The sequence below is a fragment of the Oncorhynchus mykiss genome, chromosome 18, assembly GCF_013265735.2.
Source record: "Oncorhynchus mykiss isolate Arlee chromosome 18, USDA_OmykA_1.1, whole genome shotgun sequence".
Taxonomy (NCBI): Eukaryota; Metazoa; Chordata; class Actinopteri; order Salmoniformes; family Salmonidae; genus Oncorhynchus; species Oncorhynchus mykiss.
In genome coordinates this window covers 65,321,690-65,346,564 of record NC_048582.1, presented here as the reverse complement: position 1 = coordinate 65,346,564, position 24,875 = coordinate 65,321,690, and the positions used below count along the sequence as shown (strand labels likewise).

Sequence of the window (24,875 nt, the reverse complement as noted above, 5' to 3'; positions counted from 1 at the left end):
AAATTTCCATCATAAAATGATGGTTAAAATTGATTGGATTAAGAATTAGAACATTGAACACTGATAATACAAATATAAATAAATGTGCAAAATGTCTGTAACCTTCGGCATGACGTCTTTCAGCTTGCTTGAATAGGCCAAGATGTCTGATTTCATACTTGTCGTTATGGCCTCTGTGTAGTGTATTTTCTTTGAATTCTGCTTGGAGTTGAAGAGAGACATCACCACCTTGGTGGGCAGACCCAGTGGGTGGGGGTTGTTGGGGCTCACTGCCCAGGTGGAGTAGGCCGAGATCTTCTGGTCCATCTGGGGAACATGCAGAGGCTTCCTCTTCATCAGGTAACACCAGGTGAAGGTGGTGGTCGTTTTCAGGCTGGGGAAAGACAGGCGGTGGCTGTCTCGTGTGTTGACCACAGATACAGATGAGGCCAGTTTCACCTGTCCATGGAAAGTCCAGGGTCTAATGGGACACTTGGCAGGGGGCAATTTCTGTTCCTCGCTCTTGTCTTGAGGCTTCAGGCAGGCGTTCGCTGGCACGGAGGAGACGTGACTTCCTAGAGAGGTGGTTAATGCAAAGCTTGGCTGTAATTGAGCAACTACAGTAGATGGTTCATCCTGTCCGGCGCTTTCTGGTGTCATAGTCTCGCGGTTATTAGGAGGCTGGGCATTATTTTCATCCTCTGGTTTCTCGTGTTGCAGTGGAGGAGCCACAGTTTCGATGGGACTGTCTGCTGATTCAGTGGCACACACCTGCCGGACTAGCATTAGCTTCCGTTGCCTAGTCACCTCTGCCATGTTGGAGTTCAGGTAGTTGACGGACCTGCCGTCAGTGAGGCATGCCGCACCATGTTCATCCTTTGCTCGCTTCTGATGTTTTTCCATGGCGATGTCCAAGCTATTGGCAGGGGAGAGCATTCTCTTGCTTGAGGCAATGGGCTCCTGTTGTGGACAGAGGGTCACAGCTGCCATTTTCTGGGTGCAGTGTAAGGAGCCCAGGGAGGGAGCTATTTGAGTTTCACCAAAATGGTTCTGGGTATTGGAAACTAAACTGTGTTTTACTTGAAGGCCAGCAGATGCTGGAGGCCTGTCCTTGTTCATATCTGGTACAGTCTTTGTGTCCGTATCTACAACATGAAGGTTGTAGAGGCTGCCTTTACTGGCCACAGAGGGGGAAGGGTGCATCAGCTCATGGGTTATCAGGATCTGTGGCAATTGGGGAGCACTTGGCTGGTTTTGAGAAGGTCGGATGTTTTGTAGGCCTAAAGGCAATACTATCGACTGTGTCTTATTCCCTACAATCTGATGACACGGTTGTGCCACATAGACATTGTGGAGAACATCTGAAGACTTTGACACACTTTGCATCCGCTTGGCAATGGGTGTTGTTAAGACGGGCATGGTTGTCTGAGTACCCTGTGTGGAAGAGTATGTTTTGCTTGATCTCAGAGCAGGACACCACAGTTGGTACTTGGGTACAAAGCTTTTCTTGTCTTGACAGTCAGCAGACTTGCTCTGAGCATCTTCTTGGCTGATCATGACATTAACTGCAGATTGCTGCCGATTTTGGCATGTCTGAACCCTCGATGTTAGGTGCCAAGGGTGCGGAAGACCATGAACTTGAGGCAGTTGACTTTGGCTGCCCAGGTTAATGCTTTGCACCATTTTTTCATTGTGCTGCAGGAGAGTTTCTCCAGAATGCAAAATAAAAGGTTGGGCAATGGGAGGATTGTTGGCAGTCTGTTGCATCTGTTGAGGCCTCTGCTGAGATATAGAGATTACAGTGGGGAGCCTCTGGACAGCGATGGCATGATTCCCGACATGTTGCTGACTCTCCGGCCCAATCTTTAAAGACATCTGGCGAACCAGTGGCCCCCTTCGCCTTTCAATGAGAGGTACATGCGGAGACGAGGAGGTTTGAGCACTCTTTCGCAGTTCCATTGGTGACATTGACCTGTTGGGTGGCAGAGACCTGCTGGGAGACCCACTGCCACAGTCGAAGGACTTGCTGCGATAGTCGCAAGATATCTCCACTGAGGGTTGAGTGCAACTGATCTGTTCTGAGGCAGCACGTCTCATCATGCCAGGGACCCCTAGGGTGTTGAAGGCTATTGGTAGCCCTTGAAGATCACAGATTTTGTTGGCACATTCTCCTCTGGAGGGGCTCTCGGACCTGAATGGCTCGTCCCAGTCGAAGGAGGCTGATACGCTGGAACATCTTGACAGGCTACTGTCCCTGCTGAGGCTTCGAGACAATGAGGACTCGACGCTGGATTCTCCAGAGGAGTGCTCCATCTGAGCCAGACGGATTCTCTTCTTCTTGGGTGGAAGCTTCTCTGTGGGTAGCTTGGACAGGCTCTCGCTCCTCTGGGGCCAGTTGAATGTATCTGCAGCCTTCTCCCCTTGCTCAGTGCTATGACCGTCATGCTCCCGATCAGGTTCCTCTGTGACCAGGATTTCAGGAATGTTGTTTTGGCGAACCAGGCGAGACTGCTGGACAGCAGCGCAGCTCTCAGCCACTGCTGCTAATGTGTGGTCAACACGGTTTTCCATCACTCCCTGGTTGGCACATTTAGGTATGGACATCTTTTCATGATAGCTCTCTAATGAAAGATTGGCTGTAGCATCTGCCTTTGTTTTTCCTGTGCTATGGCCATCTTTGTCCAGGAAATCAACTGGAGAGGCTCTGTCAATAGATTCAGAGATCTCAAATGAATTGGGCCTGCTTAGAGAGTTGGTATGTCTGATAACTGATGTACCGCTGCCTTGCCTCTGTAGGTCGCCTCTTTCTTTACCAGAGGTGTTAACCTGGGTTTCTCTGATCGGTGACAGTCTTGATTCTGTTGCATCTGTAACTCCTGCTATTAGCTGTATTTGAGGTATTTGCGGTGGGTTGCTTTTAGGGAGTAGATCAACCATGATAGATTGCTGAGAAAATGTCCGACCTGAACTGGCTGTTGATAGTTGGCAAGAATCAAAACTAACAGAGCATGGGGGATTGGTGTCAGTTGGTGATTGGTCATCATCGTCACCAACACTCTTCATTTTCCTTCTTTTTCTAATTGATTGCTGTTGGTCCATTATGCCAGAAATACCTGTTGTTCTGGGGACTAATGGCTGCTGCATGCCACGCTGAAAAACATCCAGCTCAGTCTCTCTGACAGACATCAGCTTGTTTTTCGGACCATGAAGTTCTGAACAATAGAATTTCTTGTGATTTTCAAAGTTTTCTAGTTTTCGGTACCGGTTACGACAGGTCTCACACTCATACATTGTGCCTTTGCTCTGCTGAGGCTTTCGGTTTGGGTCTTGTGCATGCTCAAAAGACCTGCTCCTTTGCATTGTCACAGTGGAAACGCTAGAACCATGGTAACCTTCATCCATGGAACGGACTGAGGTAAGGACCTCACTTGTGGAGAAATGTTCCACTGCTACTTGCCGTACAAGGGTACGAGAATGTATTGCTGGATTTGGGTTAGAGGGAGCAGATGAAAACACATCATCGTTTAAGGAACTCATTTTTTCATCAAAAGACTGGCAGATCCGTAGTATGTGGGGTTGTTGGGTAACGTTTGGTGGGAGACCCGAGTGCCCTGGAGTTGTGGGCATAGAATTACTTCTTGTTATTGGTAAACAGTCCATCGGTGGATACTGATTAGGAACAGACAATAGCAATACTGGCTTAGAGTTTTCTGTAGGGGTGAATGGGGACTTGGGTATGTCTGAGCTGGAACTTGACCTTCTCGCCATTGGTTTAAGGTCAAACTGAAAAGAGTCTTTAAATATATAAGATTTGGGGGAGTCTATGCTACCTCTCCTGGAAAGAGAAGTCCTTCTTGGTTTGACACTGTCCAGCTGTTTGTCATCAACCACTGCCTCATTGTCTGATATTAACTTTGAGATCCGCTCTTCAAGAGAGAGTGCTTTTGTTACTAATGGTGGACGCATTTGCCCTTGCACAACATGTGGCTTCTCCACGGAAGCCACATTCATAACAGTGGCAACCACTGCAGGGAGATTAGGAAGTGCATTTTTGGTGACATCCATGTCTGTTGGTGGGGTTAGCTTTACAAAGGGACTCGGGGGACTCATGGCCTGGTCTGCGCTTTCAGAACGTGAGAAATACCCAGAGTCTGTGCTGCCTAAACTGCGGGGACTAAGCAGACACTTGCCCTGCTGCTGCTGCTGAGAAAAGTCTGTGGCCTGCTGCCTTTGAAGCTGACCATGTCCGCCTCCTGGTGGGGACCTACACTGTTGATCCTCATCCTCACTTCTTGCATCCTGCAGGGGGATTGTGCAATCCACCTCTTTCACGGACGACAGGACGGTGATGCTGGATCTTAGATGTGCCGTTTGAAAGTCCCTTTGCTTTTGGGCAGTAGCCTGCTCAGGGGTACAGTCTGCGACTCTTGGACTGTCCGCCCGCTGAGGCGAGACATTAACAGGATAGACGACTACTTTCGGGAGGCCAGCTGTCCCTTTGGACTCGTAGCTCCTCTGACTCGTCGTTGGTTTAAGCGTTTCGAAAACAGCCGATAGGTCCCCTGCATCCCCATGGTTGCCTTGTGTTGTGCCTGCACTCTGCAAACTGCTCTCAGAGAACGCTGCAACACTGCCTTGTGACGAGTCAGGGTCCAGGTCCGCTGTGCTACTTTCCTCGTCACTGTCCCCGCTTTCCTCTACATCTGAATGTGTTCCGGGTGCTTTGTCAGACTCCACGGAGAGGGACCCACTTCCAGAGTCGGAACGTGCCACAAGCCCCAGTTTTATTGCGTGAGCATGGGATTTCTTATGCTTGTACAGATTGCTCTTGGTCTTGAATGAGAAGCCACATGTAACACATGGGTAGGGACGTTCTCCTGTGTGGGACCTGATGTGCTTGAGGAGCACACTAGGCTTTGCACATGCCCGACTGCAGTATTCACACACATACTTCCCCTGCTTCTTAGGCTTCTGGTGCTTTGGGGAGATGCTACACATCTGTTCAAGACCAAAGTTTACAACTGTGGCCATATGGACTGGGTTGTAACCAGGTGTAACAGGGACTTGAATGGTACTGGGGACACTGGCAGATAGGGACTGGCATGTGTGGACCACCGGTGGCTGGCTCTTGGGTAAGGAATTGGAGCCAGATGGAATAGGTGTATGAGTACGGGCAGCGGAGGGCCCAGTACTGAAGCTCATTTGTAGAACAGGCTTTTCCCGGTTGCTGAAATACTGTGTAGCATGCTGTGAATTCTGCAAGGCAGTAGCCTGGGTAGAGGCCTGCATGGTGGTGTAGCTCTCTTGTTTATTTACAAAGTAAGTTTGCATATGGCCAGGCTGAGTTTGGAGTCCAAAATGTACAGCTGGCATAGCATTCAATTCACTAATAAACTGGGCAGAAAGGGTTTGAATTGGTTTTCCAACAGATGTGACTGGAACACGTGTATTTCTTTCTGCCAGGGAGCTGAAATCTGATTCCATAGCCTTGAGCAAGACCTCAAGTGGAGCGCTGGTGTGGTAAGTAGCGTCACCTTCACATCCAGTTTCGCCACTCTTACGGTCCTTGAGCTGCTCAGATTCCCCAACACCAGAGGCAGACCCCTCTTTACCACTGACCGGATCAAGAGACTGTGGCTTTGAGGAAGACACTTCCCTCTGCTTCAGCCTATCACTGTCAATGGATGATGTCACTCCCTCAGAGGATTCAGCCACAGGCCGAAGGTACTCCGTATCTCTGTTCCGGCTTGGTGAGCTGGCAGGGTTTCGAGAGGGGCTGTCGGGATTGGAGCAGGAGTTCACAGCCTCCTTGGATGAGGTACCTTGGAGTGTTGCCACAGAGGTCTTGGACTGCAAGGGCTTCTTCACAGGAGATTTGGGTATTTTCTTCAGCTGGTTCTCTGTCACAACCTTTTTCCTCTTCAGTCCCTTTATGTTATCTGCACTTGTTCGACCACACTCATTGATCCCTGTGAAGGAAAACAAAAAAATAAATTAACATTCATATTGAAATAATATTAAAACCTAAATCAATTAAAACCTAATAAATATTAAAATAAAGTTGATAGTTTCTGCCAAAATAAAAATATTCCCATATGCTATGAGGATCTCCACTGAGAAAAGACATGATTCCCTGCCATGAGATTCACCAACCAGATAAAAATCTGCTTTTGGTCTGTGTTAGAAGAAATGACCCTGCCAACTGTGCTACCAAGCATCAGTTTCTTGATAAATTGGAAGTGAAGTTCATTACGTCCTCAATGTATGGAATTCCTCTCACATTTTTCTGACAGTCTCATCCAAATAATGTTGTGTTGCAGGCATATTCCTAATTTATTTTTTATCCTGCACAAAAATATTCAGAACATGATAATCAATTTTTTATTTTATTTTACCTTTATTTAACCAGGCAAGTCAGTTAAGAACAAATTCTTATTTTCAATGACGGCCTAGGAACAGTGGGTTAACTGCCTGTTCAGGGGCAGAACGACAGATTTGTACCTTGTCATCTCGGGGGTTTGAACTTGCAACCTTCCGGTTACTAGTCCAACGCTCTAACCACTAGGCTATTTCACAAAATAAAACGAATCATCATCACCACCACCACCACCACAGCAATGTTTACATAACCAGTTGCATTAAGTATCCGTCTTTCTACCAGAAAGATAAATGTCTGTACTCTACCTGTGTATCAGTGTTTTTAAGGCTTGCAGCAAATCACTGTCTGTGTCGGTCAGTCGTTCAGTAAAACCTCGTCCTCAACACCAACTCTAGCCAAGCTTTACCCGCTCGCTGCCTTTCGTTTCGAACAGCTCCACAGATGAGGCTTTGTGTTTTGGGCTCTGGAAGTTCTCCTATGTGTCTGTAGCCACTGAGACCCACACATCAATACAGTATGTTTAAAACCCACCCTTTCCTCCCACCCTCTGCCTTTCTTTCTCGCTCTCTCCTTCCCCTCTTCGTCTTTCCCACTCCTTTTTCAAAACATCCCTTACCATTTTTCCCTTTCATTATGATGCGGTGGTTTAGTTGAGGATAGATGAATAAAAGCATACTGATCTCCAATATTTACCTTTAATGCAATGGTAATGTAAACACATTTACATATGCATACATGGCCACGTACTGTTATAATCTCTACCCGGCAGAGGCAGAGCCTGGTTCCTCTCTAGGTTTCTTCCTGTTATAGTACACAGTCAGTAATGAAGTCAATCCCTCATTGCACTTAGAGAATCAATGTTACCAGTGCTAATTAATGTTACCAGCGCTAATTAATGTTACCAGCGCTAATCAATGTTAGCAGCGCTAATCAATGTTAGCAGCGCTAATCAATGTTACCAGCGCTAATCAATGTTACCAGCGCTAATCAATGTTACCAGCGCTAATCAATGTTACCAGCGCTAATCAATGTTACCAGCGCTAATTAATGTTACCAGCGCTAATTAATGTTACCAGCACTAATTAATGTTACCAGCGCTAATTAATGTTACCAGCGCTAATTAGTAGCATGTCACATGAATACATAAAATCCAATACAGTCAGGGAAACAACAGGTGTATTTCATTACTACGTTACCACATAACTCAAATTGCAGTTCTTCTCCCGTGGGTGTCCTGTCAGTCTGTTACCCAACAAAATAAAGAATCTACTGTTCAAACCGGACACACCCATTGAGGGCTGTCCCAGAACCTCTAAACCTGGCCTTGTGGTCACCCTGTCATGATTTCATGGCTTTAAGAAAGGTATTTCCCCATTACCCACAAATGACGTCAAGATTCCTATTAGTCCTTGACATCCTGATATACACTGCTCAAAAAAATTAAGGGAACACTAAAATAACACATCCTAGATCAGAATGAATGAAATATTCTTATTAAATACTTTTTTCTTTACATAGTTGAATGTGCTGACAACAAAATCACACAAAAATTATCAATGGAAATCAAATTTATCAACCCATGGAGGTCTGGATTTGGAGTGACACTCAAAATTAAAGTGGAAAACCACACTACAGGCTGATCCAACTTTGATGTAATGTCCTTAAAACAAGTAAAAATGAGGCTCAGTAGTGTGTGTGGCCTCCACCTGCCTGTATGACCTTCCTACAATGCCTGGGCATGCTCCTGATGAGGTGGCGGATGGTCTCCTGAGGGATCTAATCCCAGACCTGGACTAAAGCATCCACCAACTCCTGGACAGTCTGTTGGTGGATGGAGCGAGACATAATGTCCCAGATGTGCCCAATTGGATTCAGGTCTGGGGAACGGGCGGGCCAGTCCATAGCATCAATGCCTTCCTCTTGCAGGAACTGCTGACACACTCCAGCCACATGAGGTCTAGCATTGTCTTGCATTAGGAAGAACCCAGGGCCAACCGCACCAGCAGATGGTCTCACAAGGGGTCTGAGGATCTCACCTCGGTACCTAATGACAGTCAGGCTACCTCTGGCGAGCACATGGAGGGCTGTGCAGGCCCCCAAAGAAATGCCACCCCACACCATGACTGACCCACCGACAAACCGGTCATGCTGGAGGATGTTGCAGGCAGCAGAACGTTCTCCACGGCGTCTCCAGACTCTGTCACGTCTGTCACGTGCTCAGTGTGAACCTGCTTTCATCTGTGAAGAGCACAGGGCGCCAATGGCGAATTTGCCAATCTTGGTGTTCTCTGGCAAATGCCAAACGTCCTACACGGTGTTGGGCTGTAAGCACAACCCCCACCTGTGGACGTCGGGCCCTCATACCACCCTCATGGAGTCTGTTTCTGACCGTTTGAGCAGACACATGCACATTTGTGGCCTGCTGGAGGTCATTTTGCAGGGCTCTGGGAGTGCTCCTCTTGCTCCTCCTTACACAAAGGCGGAGGTAGCGGTCCTGCTGCTGGGTTGTTGCCCTCCTACGGCCTCCTCCACGTCTCCTGATGTACTGGCCTGTCTCCTGGTAGCGCCTCCATGCTCTGGACACTACGCTGACAGACACAGAAAACCTTCTTGCCACAGCTCGCATTGATGTGCCATCCTGGATGAGCTGCACTACCTGAGCCACTTGTGTGGGTTGTAGACTCCGTCTCATGCTACCACTAGAGTGAAAGCACCGCTAGCATTCAAAAGTGACCAAAACATCAGCCAGGAAGCATAGGAACTAAGAAGTGATCTGTGGTCACCACCTGCAGAACCACTCCTTTATTGGGGGGTTGTCTTGCTAATTGCCTATAATTTCCACCTGTTGTCTATTCCATTTGCACAACAGCATGTGAAATTTATTGTCAATCAGTGTTGCTTCCTAAGTGGACAGTCTGATTTCACAGAAGTGTGATTGACTTGGAGTTACATTGTGTTGTTTAAGTGTTCCCTTTATTTTTTTGAGCAGTGTATATTGGCCCTAAGTTACATTTGGTTTTATAAATTAATGAGCTTATAAATCACTTATCTGCACTTGTGATAAATGTGCTTTAGCTCATATGAACTATACTGGAATGTTATATGGGAATACTATAATAGTCATATATATTATTATATTAATATCTCATCATATATAATAACAGAATGGCTGTGAGTTAGAACGCAAGGGGGGAAATAACTGAAAGTCAAGAAAGAACCGTGAACCATTCAGAAATTAAGAAAAGGTTGTGTCATAGCGTCCAGGTATAGCAACACCTATTGATAGAGTAAAGTTGCTTTTAACAGTGCCTTTCCAGGTGGGGATTAACCTGTGATTGACAGGCCAGGTGACATCATCAGCTGGTGTATTTGCAGAGGTGATTTAGGTATTCTATATATTGTTAGATCCGAATCCTCTCCCTTCAACACATAACCCCAACCGACCTCATTCAAAAGGGTGAAACAGTCAGAGCAAGCTTATACAGTCTATAAATAAAGATGGGCGTTTCTGAGATTCATGTGAGATGAGGTAAGGAGTGGTTCATCCTAGTTCTCAGGGTATCGTTGAATCAGGTAAGCTCAGGGCTGGGTTCAGAGCTATAACCCTGTCCACCATCACATCATGTTCTTTACAAGAACTGTTACATCACAGTACACTTCATTAGCAGGTCAGAAAATAGCTCTCTCACAAGGGGCCATTTCCAGCACTGAAGAAGCAGTGCCTTCTGATCTATGGTAAAAACCTGGAAGACTAGGCTTTTCTACAAGTGTATCCCATACAGCAACCTATTCCCTATATAGTGCACTACTTTTTGACCAGATCCCTATAGGCCCTGGTTGAAAGTAGTGCACTAAAAAAAGGGAATAGGGTGCCATGTGGGATACATCCTGTGTAGGGGGATCAGGGGGATTTAATGGGATAGAGGAAATACCGGAAACCCTCCAAGTCTAGTAATCTCCTTGGCATACTCACACTGAGCTTCCAAGCTAAGGAACACAGCCTTACAGACTTCAAGGCAGGCAGGAGAACATATTTAGACTATGGCAATGTCCCAAACAGCACACTATAACCTAAATACAGTGCCTTGCGAAAGTATTCGGCCCCTTGAACTTTGCGACCTTTTGCCACATTTCAGGCTTCAAACATAAAGATATAAAACTGTATTTTTTTGTGAAGAATCAACAACAAGTGGGACACAATCATGAAGTGGAACGACATTTATTGGATATTTCAAACTTTTTTAACAAATCAAAAACTGAAAAATTGGGCATGCAAAATTATTCAGCCCCCTTAAGTTAATACTTTGTAGCGCCACCTTTTGCTGCGATTACAGCTGTAAGTCGCTTGGGGTATGTCTCTATCAGTTTTGCACATCGAGAGACTGACATTTTTTCCCATTCCTCCTTGCAAAACAGCTCGAGCTCAGTGAGGTTGGATGGAGAGCATTTGTGAACAGCAGTTTTCAGTTCTTTCCACAGATTCTCGATTGGATTCAGGTCTGGACTTTGACTTGGCCATTCTAACACCTGGATATGTTTATTTTTGAACCATTCCATTGTAGATTTTGCTTTATGTTTTGGATCATTGTCTTGTTGGAAGACAAATCTCCGTCCCAGTCTCAGGTCTTTTGCAGACTCCATCAGGTTTTCTTCCAGAATGGTCCTGTATTTGGCTCCATCCATCTTCCCATCAATTTTAACCATCTTCCCTGTCCCTGCTGAAGAAAAGCAGGCCAAAACCATGATGCTGCCACCACCATGTTTGACAGTGGGGATGGTGTGTTCAGCTGTGTTGATTTTACGCCAAACATAACGTTTTGCATTGTTGCCAAAAAGTTCAATTTTGGTTTCATCTGACCAGAGCACCTTCTTCCACATGTTTGGTGTGTCTCCCAGGTGGCTTGTGGCAAACTTTAAACGACACTTTTTATGGATATCTTTAAGAAATGGCTTTCTTCTTGCCACTCTTCCATAAAGGCCAGATTTGTGCAATATACGACTGATTGTTGTCCTATGGACAGAGTCTCCCACCTCAGCTGTAGATCTCTGTAGTTCATCCAGAGTGATCATGGGCCTCTTGGCTGCATCTCTGATCAGTCTTCTCCTTGTATGAGCTGAACGTTTAGAGGGACGGCCAGGTCTTGGTAGATTTGCAGTGGTCTGATACTCCTTCCATTTCAATATTATCGCTTGCACAGTGCTCCTTGGGATGTTTAAAGCTTGGGAAATCTTTTTGTATTCAAATCCGGCTTCAAACGTCTTCACAACAGTATCTCGGACCTGCCTGGTGTGTTCCTTGTTCTTCATGATGCTCTCTGCGCTTTTAACGGACCTCTGAGACTATCACAGTGCAGGTGCATTTATACGGAGACTTGATTACACACAGGTGGATTGTATTTATCATCATTAGTCATTTAGGTCAACATTGGATCATTCAGAGATCCTCACTGAACTTCTGGAGAGAGTTTGCTGCACTGAAAGTAAAGGAGCTGAATAATTTTGCACGCCCAATTTTTCAGTTTTTGATTTGTTAAAAAAGTTTGAAATATCCAATGAATGTCGTTCCACTTCATGATTGTGTCCCACTTGTTGTTGATTCTTCACAAAAAAATACAGTTTTATATCTTTATGTTTGAAGCCTGAAATGTGGCAAAAGGTCGCAAAGTTCAAGGGGGCCGAATACTTTCGCAAGGCACTGTAGCGCACTACTTTTGACCAGAGTCCCATTGGTCCTGGTGGTCAAAAATAGTGCACACTTCATAGGGAATAGGGTGCCATTGGGGATGCAATCCTATATCCACTAGTTCAAAGAAACTGGACCATAGGACCATCTGACCAGTACATCTCTCTCTGTTTGTCTACCGTTAGCATAATCCACTCAAGTAAACATGCCTTTGCATTAGTCCGCCTCATGATTACTGTGATTGACCAATTAAAACGTTTGTTGCATTCATAATGCAGAAAACGCTGAGTTGACTGACGTAGGGTACAGTGGGGAAGTATTCAGACCCCTTGACTTTTTTCACATTTTGTTACGTTACAGCTTTATTCTAAAATGGATTAAATACAATACCTTATTTACATAATTATTCAGACCCTTTGCTATGAGACTCGAAATTGAGCTCAGGTGCATCCTGTTTCCATTGATCATCCTTGAGATGTTTCTACAACTTGATTGGAATCCACCTGGGGTAAATTCAATTGATTGAACATCATTTGAAAATTCACACACCTGTCTATATAAGGTCCCACAGTTGACAGCACATGTCAGAGCAAAAACCAAGCCATGAGGTCGAAGGAATTGTCCGTAGAGCTCCGAGACAGGACTATGTCGAGGCACAGATTTGGGGAAGGGTACCAAAAAAATGTCTGTAGCATTGAAGGTCCCCAAGAACACAGTGGCCTCCATCATTCTTAAATAGAAGAAGTTTGGAACAACCAAGACACTTCCTAGAGCTGGCCACCCGGCCAAACAGAGGGAGGTGACCAAGAACCTGATGGTAAATCTGACAGAGCTCCATAGTTCCTCTGTGGCGATAGGAGAATCTTCCAGAAGGACAACCATCTCTGCAACACTCCACCAATCAGGCCTTTACAGTAGAGTGGCCAGACAGAAGCCATTCTTCAGTAAAAGGCACATGACAGCCCGCTTGGAGTTTGCCAAAAGGCACCTAAAGGACCCTCAAACCATGAGGAACTAGATTCTATGGCCTGAATGCCAAGCTTCACGTCTGGAGGAAACCTGGCACCATCCCTATGGTGAAGCATGGTGGTGGCAGCATCATTCTGTGGGGATGTTTTTCAGCGGCAGCAACTGGGAGACTAGTCAGGATCGAGGGAAAGGTGAATGGAGCAAAGTACAGAGAGATCCTTGATGAAAACCTGCTCCAGAGCTCTCAAGACCTCAGATTGGAGTGAAGGTTCACTTTCCAACAGGACAACGACCCTAAGCACACAGCCAAGACAACACAGGAGCGACTTCAGGACAAGTCTCTGAATGTCCTTGGGTGGTCCAGCCAGAGCCCGGACTTGAACCCGATCGAACATCTCTGGAGAGACCTGGAAAGAGCTGTGCAGCGACGCTCCCCATCCAACCTGACAGAGCTTGAGAGGATCTGCAGAGAAGAATGGGAGAAACTCCCCAAATACAAGTGTGCCAAGCTTGTAGCGTCATACTCAAGAAGACTCAATGCTGTAATCGCTGCCAAAGGTGCTTCAACAAAGTACTGAGTAAAAGGGTCTGAATACTTATGTAAATGTGATATTTCCATTTAAAAAAATAAATAATTGTAATACATTTTCAAACATGTCTGAAGACCTGTTTTCGCTTTGTCAATATGGGGTATGGTGTGTAGATTGATGAGGAAACTTAAAAAATAAATCAATTTTAGAATAAGGGTGTAATGTAACAAAATGTGGAAAAGGGAAGGGGTCTGAATACTTTCCGAATGCACTGTATGTCTGGTACATTGATGTGCTGCGTGTCATTATAGGCTACTGTATATCACATGTAGTTAGGCTACTGTATATCACATGTATTTCGGCTACTGTATATCACATGTAGTTAGGCTCCTGTATATCACATGTAGTTAGGCTACTGTATATCACATGTATTTAGGCTACTGTATATCACATGTAGTTAGGCTACTGTATATCACATGTATTTAGGCTACTGTATATCACATGTATTTAGGCTACTGTATATCACATGTAGTTAGGCTACTGTATATCACATGTATTTAGGCTACTGTATATCACATGTATTTAGGCTACTGTATATCACATGTAGTTAGGCTACTGTATATCACATGTATTTCGGCTACTGTATATCACATGTAGTTAGGCTACTGTATATCACATGTAGTTAGGCTACTGTATATCACATGTAGTTAGGCTACTGTATATCACATGTAGTTAGGCTCCTGTATATCACATGTAGTTAGGCTACTGTATATCACATGTATTTAGGCTACTGTATATCACATGTAGTTAGGCTACTGTATATCACATGTATTTAGGCTACTGTATATCACATGTATTTAGGCTACTGTATATCACATGTAGTTAGGCTACTGTATATCACATGTATTTAGGCTACTGTATATCACATGTATTTAGGCTACTGTATATCACATGTAGTTAGGCTACTGTATATCACATGTATTTCGGCTACTGTATATCACATGTAGTTAGGCTACTGTATATCACATGTAGTTAGGCTACTGTATATCACATGTAGTTAGGCTACTGTATATCACATGTATTTAGGCTACTGTATATCACATGTATTTAGGCTACTGTATATCACATGTATTTAGGCTACTGTATATCACATGTATTTAGGCTACTGTATATCACATGTATTTAGGCTACTGTATATCACATGTAGTTAGGCTACTGTATATCACATGTATTTAGGCTACTGTATATCACATGTATTTAGGCTACTGTATATCACATGTAGTTAGGCTACTGTATATCACATGTATTTAGGCTACTGTATATCACATGTAGTTAGGCTACTGTATATCACATGTAGTTAGGCTACTGTATATCACATGTAGTTAGGCTACTGTATATCACATGTATTTAGGCTACTGTATATCACATGTATTTAGGCTACTGTATATCACATGTAGTTAAGCTACTGTATATCACATGTATTTAGGCTACTGTATATCACATGTAGTTAGGCTACTGTATATCACATGTAGTTAGGCTACTGTATATCACATGTAGTTAAGCAACTGTATATCACATGTATTTAGGCTACTGTATATCACATGTAGTTAGGCTACTGTATATCACATGTAGTTAGGCTACTGTATATCACATGTAGTTAAGCTACTGTATATCACATGTAGTTAGGCTACTGTATATCACATGTAGTTAAGCAACTGTATATCACATGTATTTAGGCTACTGTATATCACATGTAGTTAGGCTACTGTATATCACATGTATTTAGGCTACTGTATATCACATGTAGTTAGGCTACTGTATATCACATGTAGTTAGGCTACTGTATATCACATGTAGTTAGGCTACTGTATATCACATGTATTTAGGCTACTGTATATCACATGTATTTAGGCTACTGTATATCACATGTAGTTAGGCTACTGTATATCACATGTATTTAGGCTACTGTATATCACATGTAGTTAGGCTACTGTATATCACATGTAGTTAGGCTACTGTATATCACATGTAGTTAGGCTACTGTATATCACATGTAGTTAAGCAACTGTATATCACATGTATTTAGGCTACTGTATATCACATGTAGTTAGGCTACTGTATATCACATGTATTTAGGCTACTGTATATCACATGTAGTTAGGCTACTGTATATCACATGTAGTTAGGCTACTGTATATCACATGTAGTTAGGCTACTGTATATCACATGTATTTAGGCTACTGTATATCACATGTAGTTAGGCTACTGTATATCACATGTAGTTAGGCTGCTGTATATCACATGTAGTTAGGCTGGACTTAGGCTCCCTCAAGGTATAGTTAACATGAGAGGACAAAAGGTCTCCTGACTAAACCAAGCCTTTTACTAAACACTGACGACAGCTGAAATACCACGCTATTCCCAGTGTAGTGCACTCCTTGTGACCAGGACCAATAGGATAGCGACTGCTTGAGGAAACGCAGACGGAAAACATCCAGGCCGGGTTTTTCCATTATGTATGAAATGACTGGACTCCGCTGACACACCACGACAAAGAACAAAACACTTTGTCCAATTAAGAGGTAAGATAGACACTGCCGGGGTTTTCCCCACAGAACACCGGCAATTGCAGTAGTACGTAAAAAATGGCACGGCACGTTCTTCATAAAAGACTGAGTTACTGTGAGTACAAGAGGAAAATAAATACCTCTCACATATACTTAGTCTGTTCAAAGTGAAAGCATTCCATTAATAACCTTTGAACACTACTCATTGATAAGCATTTAAAAAAATATATATATAACTTTATCTCCACAATTTCTTGATATCCAAATTGGTAGTTACAGTCTTGTCCCATCGCTGCAACTCCCGTACGGACTCAGGAGAGGCGAAGGTCGAGAGTCATGCGTCCTCCGAAAACACGACCTCGCCAAGCCGCACTGCTTCTTGACACACTGCTCACTTAACCCGGTAGCCAGCCGCACCAATGTGCCGGAGGAAACGGCGTACACCTGGCGACCGTGTCAGCGTGCAATGCGCCCGGCCCGCCACAGGAGTCGCTAGAGCGTGACAAGGACATCCCGGCCGGCCAAACCCTCCCCTGACCCGGAAGACCTTCATGGGTCGAACCCGGGTCTGTAGTGACGCCTCAAGCGTGACTAAGACCGCTGCGCCACTTGGGAGACCCATTGATAAGAAATATTACCTTTCTGTGCACTGGCTTTGGGATCTTTCAGTTCTTTCTGTGCTTCTTCGATTTTATCTGCAACACACACAAAAAAAGGAGAAGCGTTGGTTTCCAGCACAGAGAAACAAATCATAGGAACACAAGGCAAATTACCCAGAGAGGCAATGTAGAAAGTAGCTATCGATACTGACGATGCTTCCCACACTGGCGTTGTTTGTATTCTCCTAAAGAACCAGACATTCTTCCATGGGAAACTGGAGGACAACGGACAAACCCATCATTATGAGGCACAGCACTTAGGGCTAAGACACACATAGGATACATCCCAAATGGCACCCTATTCCCTACATAGTGCATCACTTTTCACCTATAGGCCCTGGTCAAAAATAGTGCACTACAGGGGGAATAGGGTGGTATTTGCTACACATACAGTGTTGAGAGAAAATGCTATACATCAATATACATCAATTCCACAGCAGATGAATGATAACTGGTAGAGGGCAAACAAATTAATGTGGTGTGCTAATTTAACTCTAATTATTGTTAAGATGGGCTTCGAAGGCGATCCACAGGTAACTGCCCCCCCCCACCCCAAAAAATGAAACACCCTACATAAAGTGTCTTAAAAGGGCGTTGGGCCAACACGGGTCACCAGAACAGCTTCAATGAGCCTTGGCATAGATTCTACAAGTGTCTGGAACTCTGTGGGAGGGATATGACACCATTCTTCCACTTTGTTGATGGAAAACACTGTCTCAGGCGCTGCTCCAGAATCTCCCACGTGTTCAGTTGATCTAGCTATTAGTAGACTATAGTCTAATAGACCTACGACTACATTGTACAGCTATTAGTAGACTATAGTCTAATAGACCTACGACTACATTGCACAGCTATTAGTAGACTATAGTCTAATAGACCTACGACTACATTGTACAGCTATTAGTAGACTATAGTCTAAAAGACCTACGACTACATTGTACAGCTATTAGTAGACTATAGTCTAATAGACCTACGACTACATTGTACAGCTATTAGTAGACTATAGTCTAATAGACCTACGACTACATTGTACAGCTATTAGTAGGGTACAGCCTAATGGCCATTAGTTTAGTTGTTCAGCAGTCTTAATGCTTGGGGGTAGAAGCTGTTAAGGAGCCTTTTGGTCCTAGACTTGGCGCTCCGGTACCACTTGCCGTGAGGTAGCAGAGAGAACAGTCTATGACTTGGGTGACTGGAGTCTGACAATTTTTTGGGGGCCTTCCTCTGACACCCCCTAGAATATAAGTCCTGGATGTCAGGAAGCTCGGCCCCAGTGATGTAATTGGCTGTGCGCACTACCCTCTGTAGCGCCTCGCGGTCAGATGCCGAGCAGTTGCCATACCAGGCGGTGATGCAACCGGTGGTTTCAGAAGTCCCATTGACTGGGATTTAAAGGGAGGTTCAACATTGTTTTAGTGGTACTGGTGGTGGTAGTGGTGGTACTGGTGGTGGTGGTGGTGGTGGTACTGGTGGTGGTACTGGTGTGAGTGTGTGATGGGTGGATGGCTGTAGAGGCGTGGGATGGATGGATGGCTGTAGAGGCGTGGGATGGATGGATGGCTGTAGAGGTGTGGGATGGATGGATGGCTGTAGAGGCATGGGATGGATGGCTGTAGAGGTGTGGGATGGATGGATGGCTGTAGAGGTGTGGGATGGATGGATGGCTGTAGAGGTGTGGGATGGATGGCTGTAGAGGCGTGGGATGGATGGATGGCTGTAGAGGCGTGGGATGGATGGATGGCTGTAGAGGCGTGGGATGGATGGATGGCTGTAGAGGCGTGGGATGGATGGATGGCTGGAGAGGCGTGGGATGGATGGATGGCTGTAGAGGCGTGGGATGGATGGATGGCTGTAGAGGCGTGGGATGGATGGATGTAGAGGCGTGGGATGGATGGCTGTAGAGGCGTGGGATGGATGGCTGTAGAGGCGTGGGATGGATGGATGGCTGTAGAGGCGTGGGATGGATGGATGGCTGTAGAGGCGTGGGATGGATGGCTGCAGAGGCGTGGGATGGATGGCTGTAGAGGCGTGGGATGGATGGATGGCTGTAGAGGCGTGGGATGGATGGCTGTAGAGGCGTGGGATGGATGGATGGCTGTAGAGACGTGGGATGGATGGCTGTAGAGGCGTGGGATGGATGGCTGTAGAGGCGTGGGATGGATGGCTGTAGAGAAGTGGGATGGATGGCTGTAGAGGCGTGGGATGGATGGCTGTAGAGGCGTGGGATGGATGGATGGCTGTAGAGGCGTGGGATGGATGGATGGCTGTAGAGGCGTGGGATGGATGGATGGCTGTAGAGGCGTGGGATGGATGGATGGCTGTAGAGGCGTGGGATGGATGGATGGCTGTAGAGGTGTGGGATGGATGGCTGTAGAGGTGTGGGATGGATGGCTGTAGAGGTGTGGGATGGATGGATGGCTGTAGAGGCGTGGGATGGATGGATGGCTGTAGAGGCGTGGGATGGATGGCTGTAGAGGCGTGGGATGGATGGATGGCTGTAGAGGTGTGGGATGGATGGATGGCTGTAGAGGCGTGGGATGGATGGATGGCTGTAGAGGCGTGGGATGGATGGCTGCAGAGGCGTGGGATGGATGGCTGCAGAGGCGTGGGATGGATGGATGGCTGTAGAGGCGTGGGATGGATGGATGGCTGTAGAGGCGTGGGATAGATGGATGGCTGTAGAGGCGTGGGATGGGTGGCTGTAGAGGCGTGGGATGGATGGATGGCTGTAGAGGCGTGGGATGGATGGATGGCTGTAGAGGCATGGGATGGATGGATGGCTGTAGAGGCGTGTGATGGATGGATGGCTGTAGAGGCGTGTGATGGATGGATGGCTGTAGAGGCGTGGGATGGATGGATGGCTGTAGAGGCGTGGGATGGATGGATGGCTGTAGAGGCGTGGGATGGATGGATGGCTGTAGAGGCTTGGGATGGATGGATGGCTGTAGAGGCGTGGGATGGATGGATGGCTGTAGAGGCGTGGGATGGATGGATGGCTGTAGAGGCGTGGGGTGGATGGATGTAGAGGCGTGGGGTGGATGGCTGTAGAGGCGTGGGGTGGATGGATGTAGAGGCGTGGGATGGATGGATGTAGAGGCGTGGGATGGGTGGCTGTAGATTCAGGCAACGTGATTATATCTGTGGATCAGATCGGTGGTGGGAGGGGCTGGGTGTGGGTTGTCTTGCAGAGCCGTAGGCCTAGGACGAGTCTCATCGTTGGCGCTACCATGACAACCAGGAAGCCTGCTCCTCATTGCAGACTGCATAGCCTCCCTGTCCGCTCGCCTCAGGGTGTGGTGGAATGTGGTTAAGTTGGTTTCTATAGATGAAAAATGGCGTCATAAGCGCCACATGCGAAATGTGCACGTGACTGTGCTACTATGAACGCCTGCGTGTTAGTGAGTTCATGAAACACAGCCTCAACACGGAGGAGCCGTGAAGCTAGGAAACCCTTTCAGGTCCCCATTTAGCCACCTGACACCAATGAATTTAAAGAGATTCCTTTGTCGGACACCGGATTCCTTGTCCAAACACGTTGTCCAATCACGTTGTCCAATCACGTTGTCCAATCACGTTGTCCAAACACGTTGTCCAAACACGTTCTAAACGAGGACAGCGGTGTCGTCTGGTTCAATTTCCTCAATGAAACAGGGTTACTATCAGTCAGCATGACAACTGACTTCATTCCATTATAATCAGAGGAGTGAACCCACATAGTACAGGGAACATCTGGAACAGACCCCGCCTGGGACCCCTGGTGAGAGGCAGCCCCCGCAACCCGCCTCCTCACCTCCCCGGTTGCCTGCCCCTGTCAACCAGATTACCACCAGGCTCACCTCCCCTGTTGCCTGCCCCTGTCAACCAGATTACCACCAGGCTCACCTCCCCTGTTGCCTGCCCCTGTCAACCAGATTACCACCAGGCTCACCTCCCCTGTTGCCTGCCCCTGTCAACCAGATTACCACCAGGCTTACCTCCCCTGTTGCCTGCCCCTGTCAACCAGATTACCACCAGGCTCACCTCCCCTGTTGCCTGCCCCTGTCAGCCAGATTACCACCAGGCTCACCTCCCCTGTTGTCTGCCCCTGTCAACCAGATTACCACCAGGCTCACCCCTCCTGTTGCCTGCCCCTGTCAGCCAGATTACCACCAGGCTCACCTCCCCTGTTGCCTGCCCCTGTCAACCAGATTACTACCAGGCTCACCTCCCCTGTTGCCTGCCCCTGTCAACCAGATTACCACCAGGCTCACCCCTCCTGTTGCCTGCCACTGTCAGCCAGATTACCAGCAGGCTCACCTCCCCTGTTGCCTGCCTGCCAGGCAGTAACACATTTAGCTCAGGTCAACAGCCTGCTCTTTCCTTCTGGGGACGAGCCATGGACATCATGCCAATCAAGTACATCCATGTGTGCTTTGCATATGTGTGTTGAGATCAACAATGGAGCACAATCCCAGTGGGCTGGGCAGCAGAGCAGACAGCATTGCAGATGGGTTCATTAATGTCTGCATCCAAAATTACAACCTACGACCAGGGCCCATAGAGCACTATGACCAGGGCCCATAGAGCACTATGTAGGGAGCACTATTCGGAGCTATTTGGGACACATTTGGGAGCTGGCCAGTTAGCTAGCTCCCCTGGTAGGCTCCAAATAGCAGCATAATTATGGTAATGTTTGTCATTAACATTAAATAGAGCTGTGATGGGGACTGGTTGAGTTACACTGGTCACACTGGGGAGTGGTTGTAGAACACTGGGTCTGGTTGAGTTACACTGGTCACACTGGGGTGTGGTTATAGAACACTGGGTCTGGTTGAGTTACACTGGGGTGTGGTTATAGAACACTGGGTCTGGTTGAGTTACACTGGGGAGTGGTTATAGAACACTGGGTCTGGTTGAGTCACACTGGTCACACTGGGGAGTGGTTATAGAACACTGGGTCTGGTTGAGTCACACTGGTCACACTGGGGAGTGGTTGTAGAACACTGGGTCTGGTTGAGTTACACTGGTCACACTGGGGAGTGGTTATAGAACACTGGGTCTGGTTGAGTCACACTGGTCACACTGGGGAGTGGTTGTAGAACACTGGGTCTGGTTGAGTCACACTGGTCACACTGGGGAGTGGTTATAGAACACTGGGTCTGGTTGAGTCACACTGGTCACACTGGGGAGTGGTTATAGAACACTGGGTCTGGTTGAGTCACACTGGTCACACTGGGGAGTGGTTGTAGAACACTGGGTCTGGTTGAGTTACACTGGGGAGTGGTTATAGAACACTGGGTCTGGTTGAGTTACACTGGGGAGTGGTTATAGAACACTGGGTCTGGTTGAGTTACACTGGGGAGTGGTTATAGAACACTGGGTATGGTTGAGTTACATTGGGGAGTGGTTATAGAACACTGGGTCTGGTTGAGTTACACTGGGGAGTGGTTATAGAACACTGGGTCTGGTTGAGTTACACTGGGGAGTGGTTATAGAACACAGGGTCTGGTTGAGTTACACTGGGGAGTGGTTATAGAACACAGGGTCTGGTTGAGTTACACTGGTCACACTGGGGAGTGGTTGTAGAACACTGGGTCTGGTTGAGTTACACTGGTCACACTGGGGAGTGGTTGTAGAACACTGGGTCTGGTTGAGTTACACTGGTCACACTGGGGAGTGGTTATAGAACACGGCTGGCTGCTGTCCGGGGACAGACAGGACCTGGCTAACGGCTGGCTGCTGAGCCCAGCATTATACTGATGGCTGTACCATTACCGTATGCCATGAAGAAAAACAGAGAGTCAGAGACAGAGTCGGAGACAGAGAGTCGGAGACAGAGAGTCGGAGACAGAGAGTCGGAGACAGAGAGTCGGAGACAGAGAGACAGAGAGTCAGAGACAGAGAGTCAGAGACAGAGACAGAGAGTCAGAGACAGAGACAGGGTCGGATGGAAAGATAGAGAAAGGGATAGAGAGAGAAAAAGATAGAGAGAGAGAGGGAGGGAGGGATAGAGAATGCGTGATAGAGAGAATAAATAATAGACTTGCTGCAGATGAGATAGCAGCAGGCAACTGCCTCCCCCCCTTCTGTTTTCTGTCTGTGAGGGAGGGAGATGGAGGTGATGTAAATGGAGGAGAAACCCCCACACAGGCAGCCCCCGACAGACACACAGTCACAGAACCCCCCCCCCCCACACACACACAGTCACAGAACCCCCCCACAGTCACAGAAACCCCACCCACAGTCACAGAACCCCCCCACACACACACAGTCACAGAAACCCCACCCACCCACACACACAGTCACAGAACCCTCCCTCCCTCCACACACAGTCACAGGACCCCCCCCCCCACACACACACACACACACACAGTCACAGAAACCCCCCCACACACACACAGTCACAGAAACCCCCCCCCCCCCCCCCCCCCACCCACACAGTCACAGAAACCCCCCCACACACACACAGTCACAGAACCCCCCCACACACACAGGTAGATGCACGGTAAACACTGGAACATTAATACGTTAGATACAAATGGTGGGTCTAGCTGTCTGTCACTGTTATCTTAGATAGTCTAACAGGGAGCTAAGATAACAGTCACTATAGCAACCTGTTGTTATCTTAGATAGTCTAACAGGGAGCTAAGATAACAGTGACTATAGCAACCTGTTGTTATCTTAGATAGTCTAACAGGGGGCTAAGATAACAACACGTTGCTATGGTCAGTCATCTGACTGGCTCATTTTTAACAATGAGAGACTAGTGTCCTGCAGATGCAAAGGAGATAACATTAAGACAAGAGAGTAGACACTCATACACACACACACACACACACACAGTGTACAAAACATTAAGAACACCTGCTCTTTCCATGACATGACCAGGTGAATCCAGGTGAAAGATATGATCCCTTATTGATGTCACTTGTTAAATCCACTTAAATCAGTGTAGATGAAGGGGAGGAGACGGGTTAAAGAAGGATTGTTAAGTCTTGAGACATGGATTGTGTGTGTGTGCCATTCAAAAGATCGAAGTGCCTTTGAACGAGGTAATGCTAGTAGGTGCCAGGCACACCAGTTTGTGTCAAGAACTGCAACGCTGCTGGGTTTTTCACGCTCAACAGTTTCCTGTGATTATATGAAGAATGGTCCACCACCCAAAGGACACACACACAAGGCTAGTGCTACATTTACTGATGGCCCAGGGACACCCCTACTGATCTGACTACTTCTCCTTCTCAAATCAGGGAGCTACTGTGTGATTGGTCTGCTACTACGCATGTGAACAAACCAAACACAGGCCCACGCAACATGCATTTTCACAAAGCAACAGATCAATCACATCCAAACAACACCTAGTCAAAAAAACACACATTTGATTTCCAACACACACACGTACCACCCAGCACTGACTGTGTGTGTGTGTGTGTGTGTGCGTGCGCGTGTGCGTGCGCAAGCGGGGGTGGCCACGAATGTGAATTCTGCAACTTCCATCTCTGTTAGACAAGACATATTTAGCCTCCGAAAATATGTCCTGTACGAACAGAGAGACAGACTGCCAAAGCAAAACACACACACGGCCAAGCAGAGATAAATGATCATTTGTTTCTCTATAGCCGTTCATGGAAGGTGTGATTACGGAGCTGAAAAATAGCATTTCTGGAAGATATTTTAATTTAATATTAGATTTTAGATTTTAGCCACGTAGCAGCCCTAGTTGTTTTTGACAGGGGAGAGAAAAGACCATTAAAAAACTACAGCCATCCCAACTGTACAGTACTACACAGTCACCCTCTCGTTTCTTTTCATTGTGTAAAACCCAAAAGGGGAGGGGAATGAAAAAAGCCACACGTCAAAAAAAAAAAAATCGATCGGGTCAACTTCTCAAGTTCCCCACTGCTGGGTTCTCCTGGGAGCCGTGAACCAGAACTAACATCCGGACTGCTGTTTCCACTCAACTGACTCCACAGAGCGACGGCCAGCGTGTCATCAACGCTGACCAAGGACACCTGGGCCGTGTGGGGGCAAGAAGCACGTTTCATTAGATTCCGTGTGAAAACAAACTTCACACACACAGTCACACACACACTTCATGTCGTTTCGGCTCAGACTATGATAAGGTTATAA

General features: G+C 46.7%; 1 protein-coding gene across 5 annotated transcripts in view; it reads right to left on the bottom strand.

Moving 5' to 3' along the window:
* LOC110496699 (zinc finger protein 40) overlaps window positions 1–24,875 on the bottom strand; it is a 100,138-nt gene that overhangs the window by 16,146 nt on the left and 59,117 nt on the right. For all 5 annotated transcript variants that reach the window (XM_036953522.1, XM_036953520.1, XM_036953521.1 and 2 more), the window contains 2 exons: window positions 16,746–16,802; window positions 103–5,948 (listed from right to left, as the gene is read on the bottom strand). In XM_036953522.1, the coding sequence (XP_036809417.1) occupies window positions 103–5,948; window positions 16,746–16,802 (5,903 nt within the window). The remainder of the gene's footprint in view (window positions 1–102; window positions 5,949–16,745; window positions 16,803–24,875) is intronic.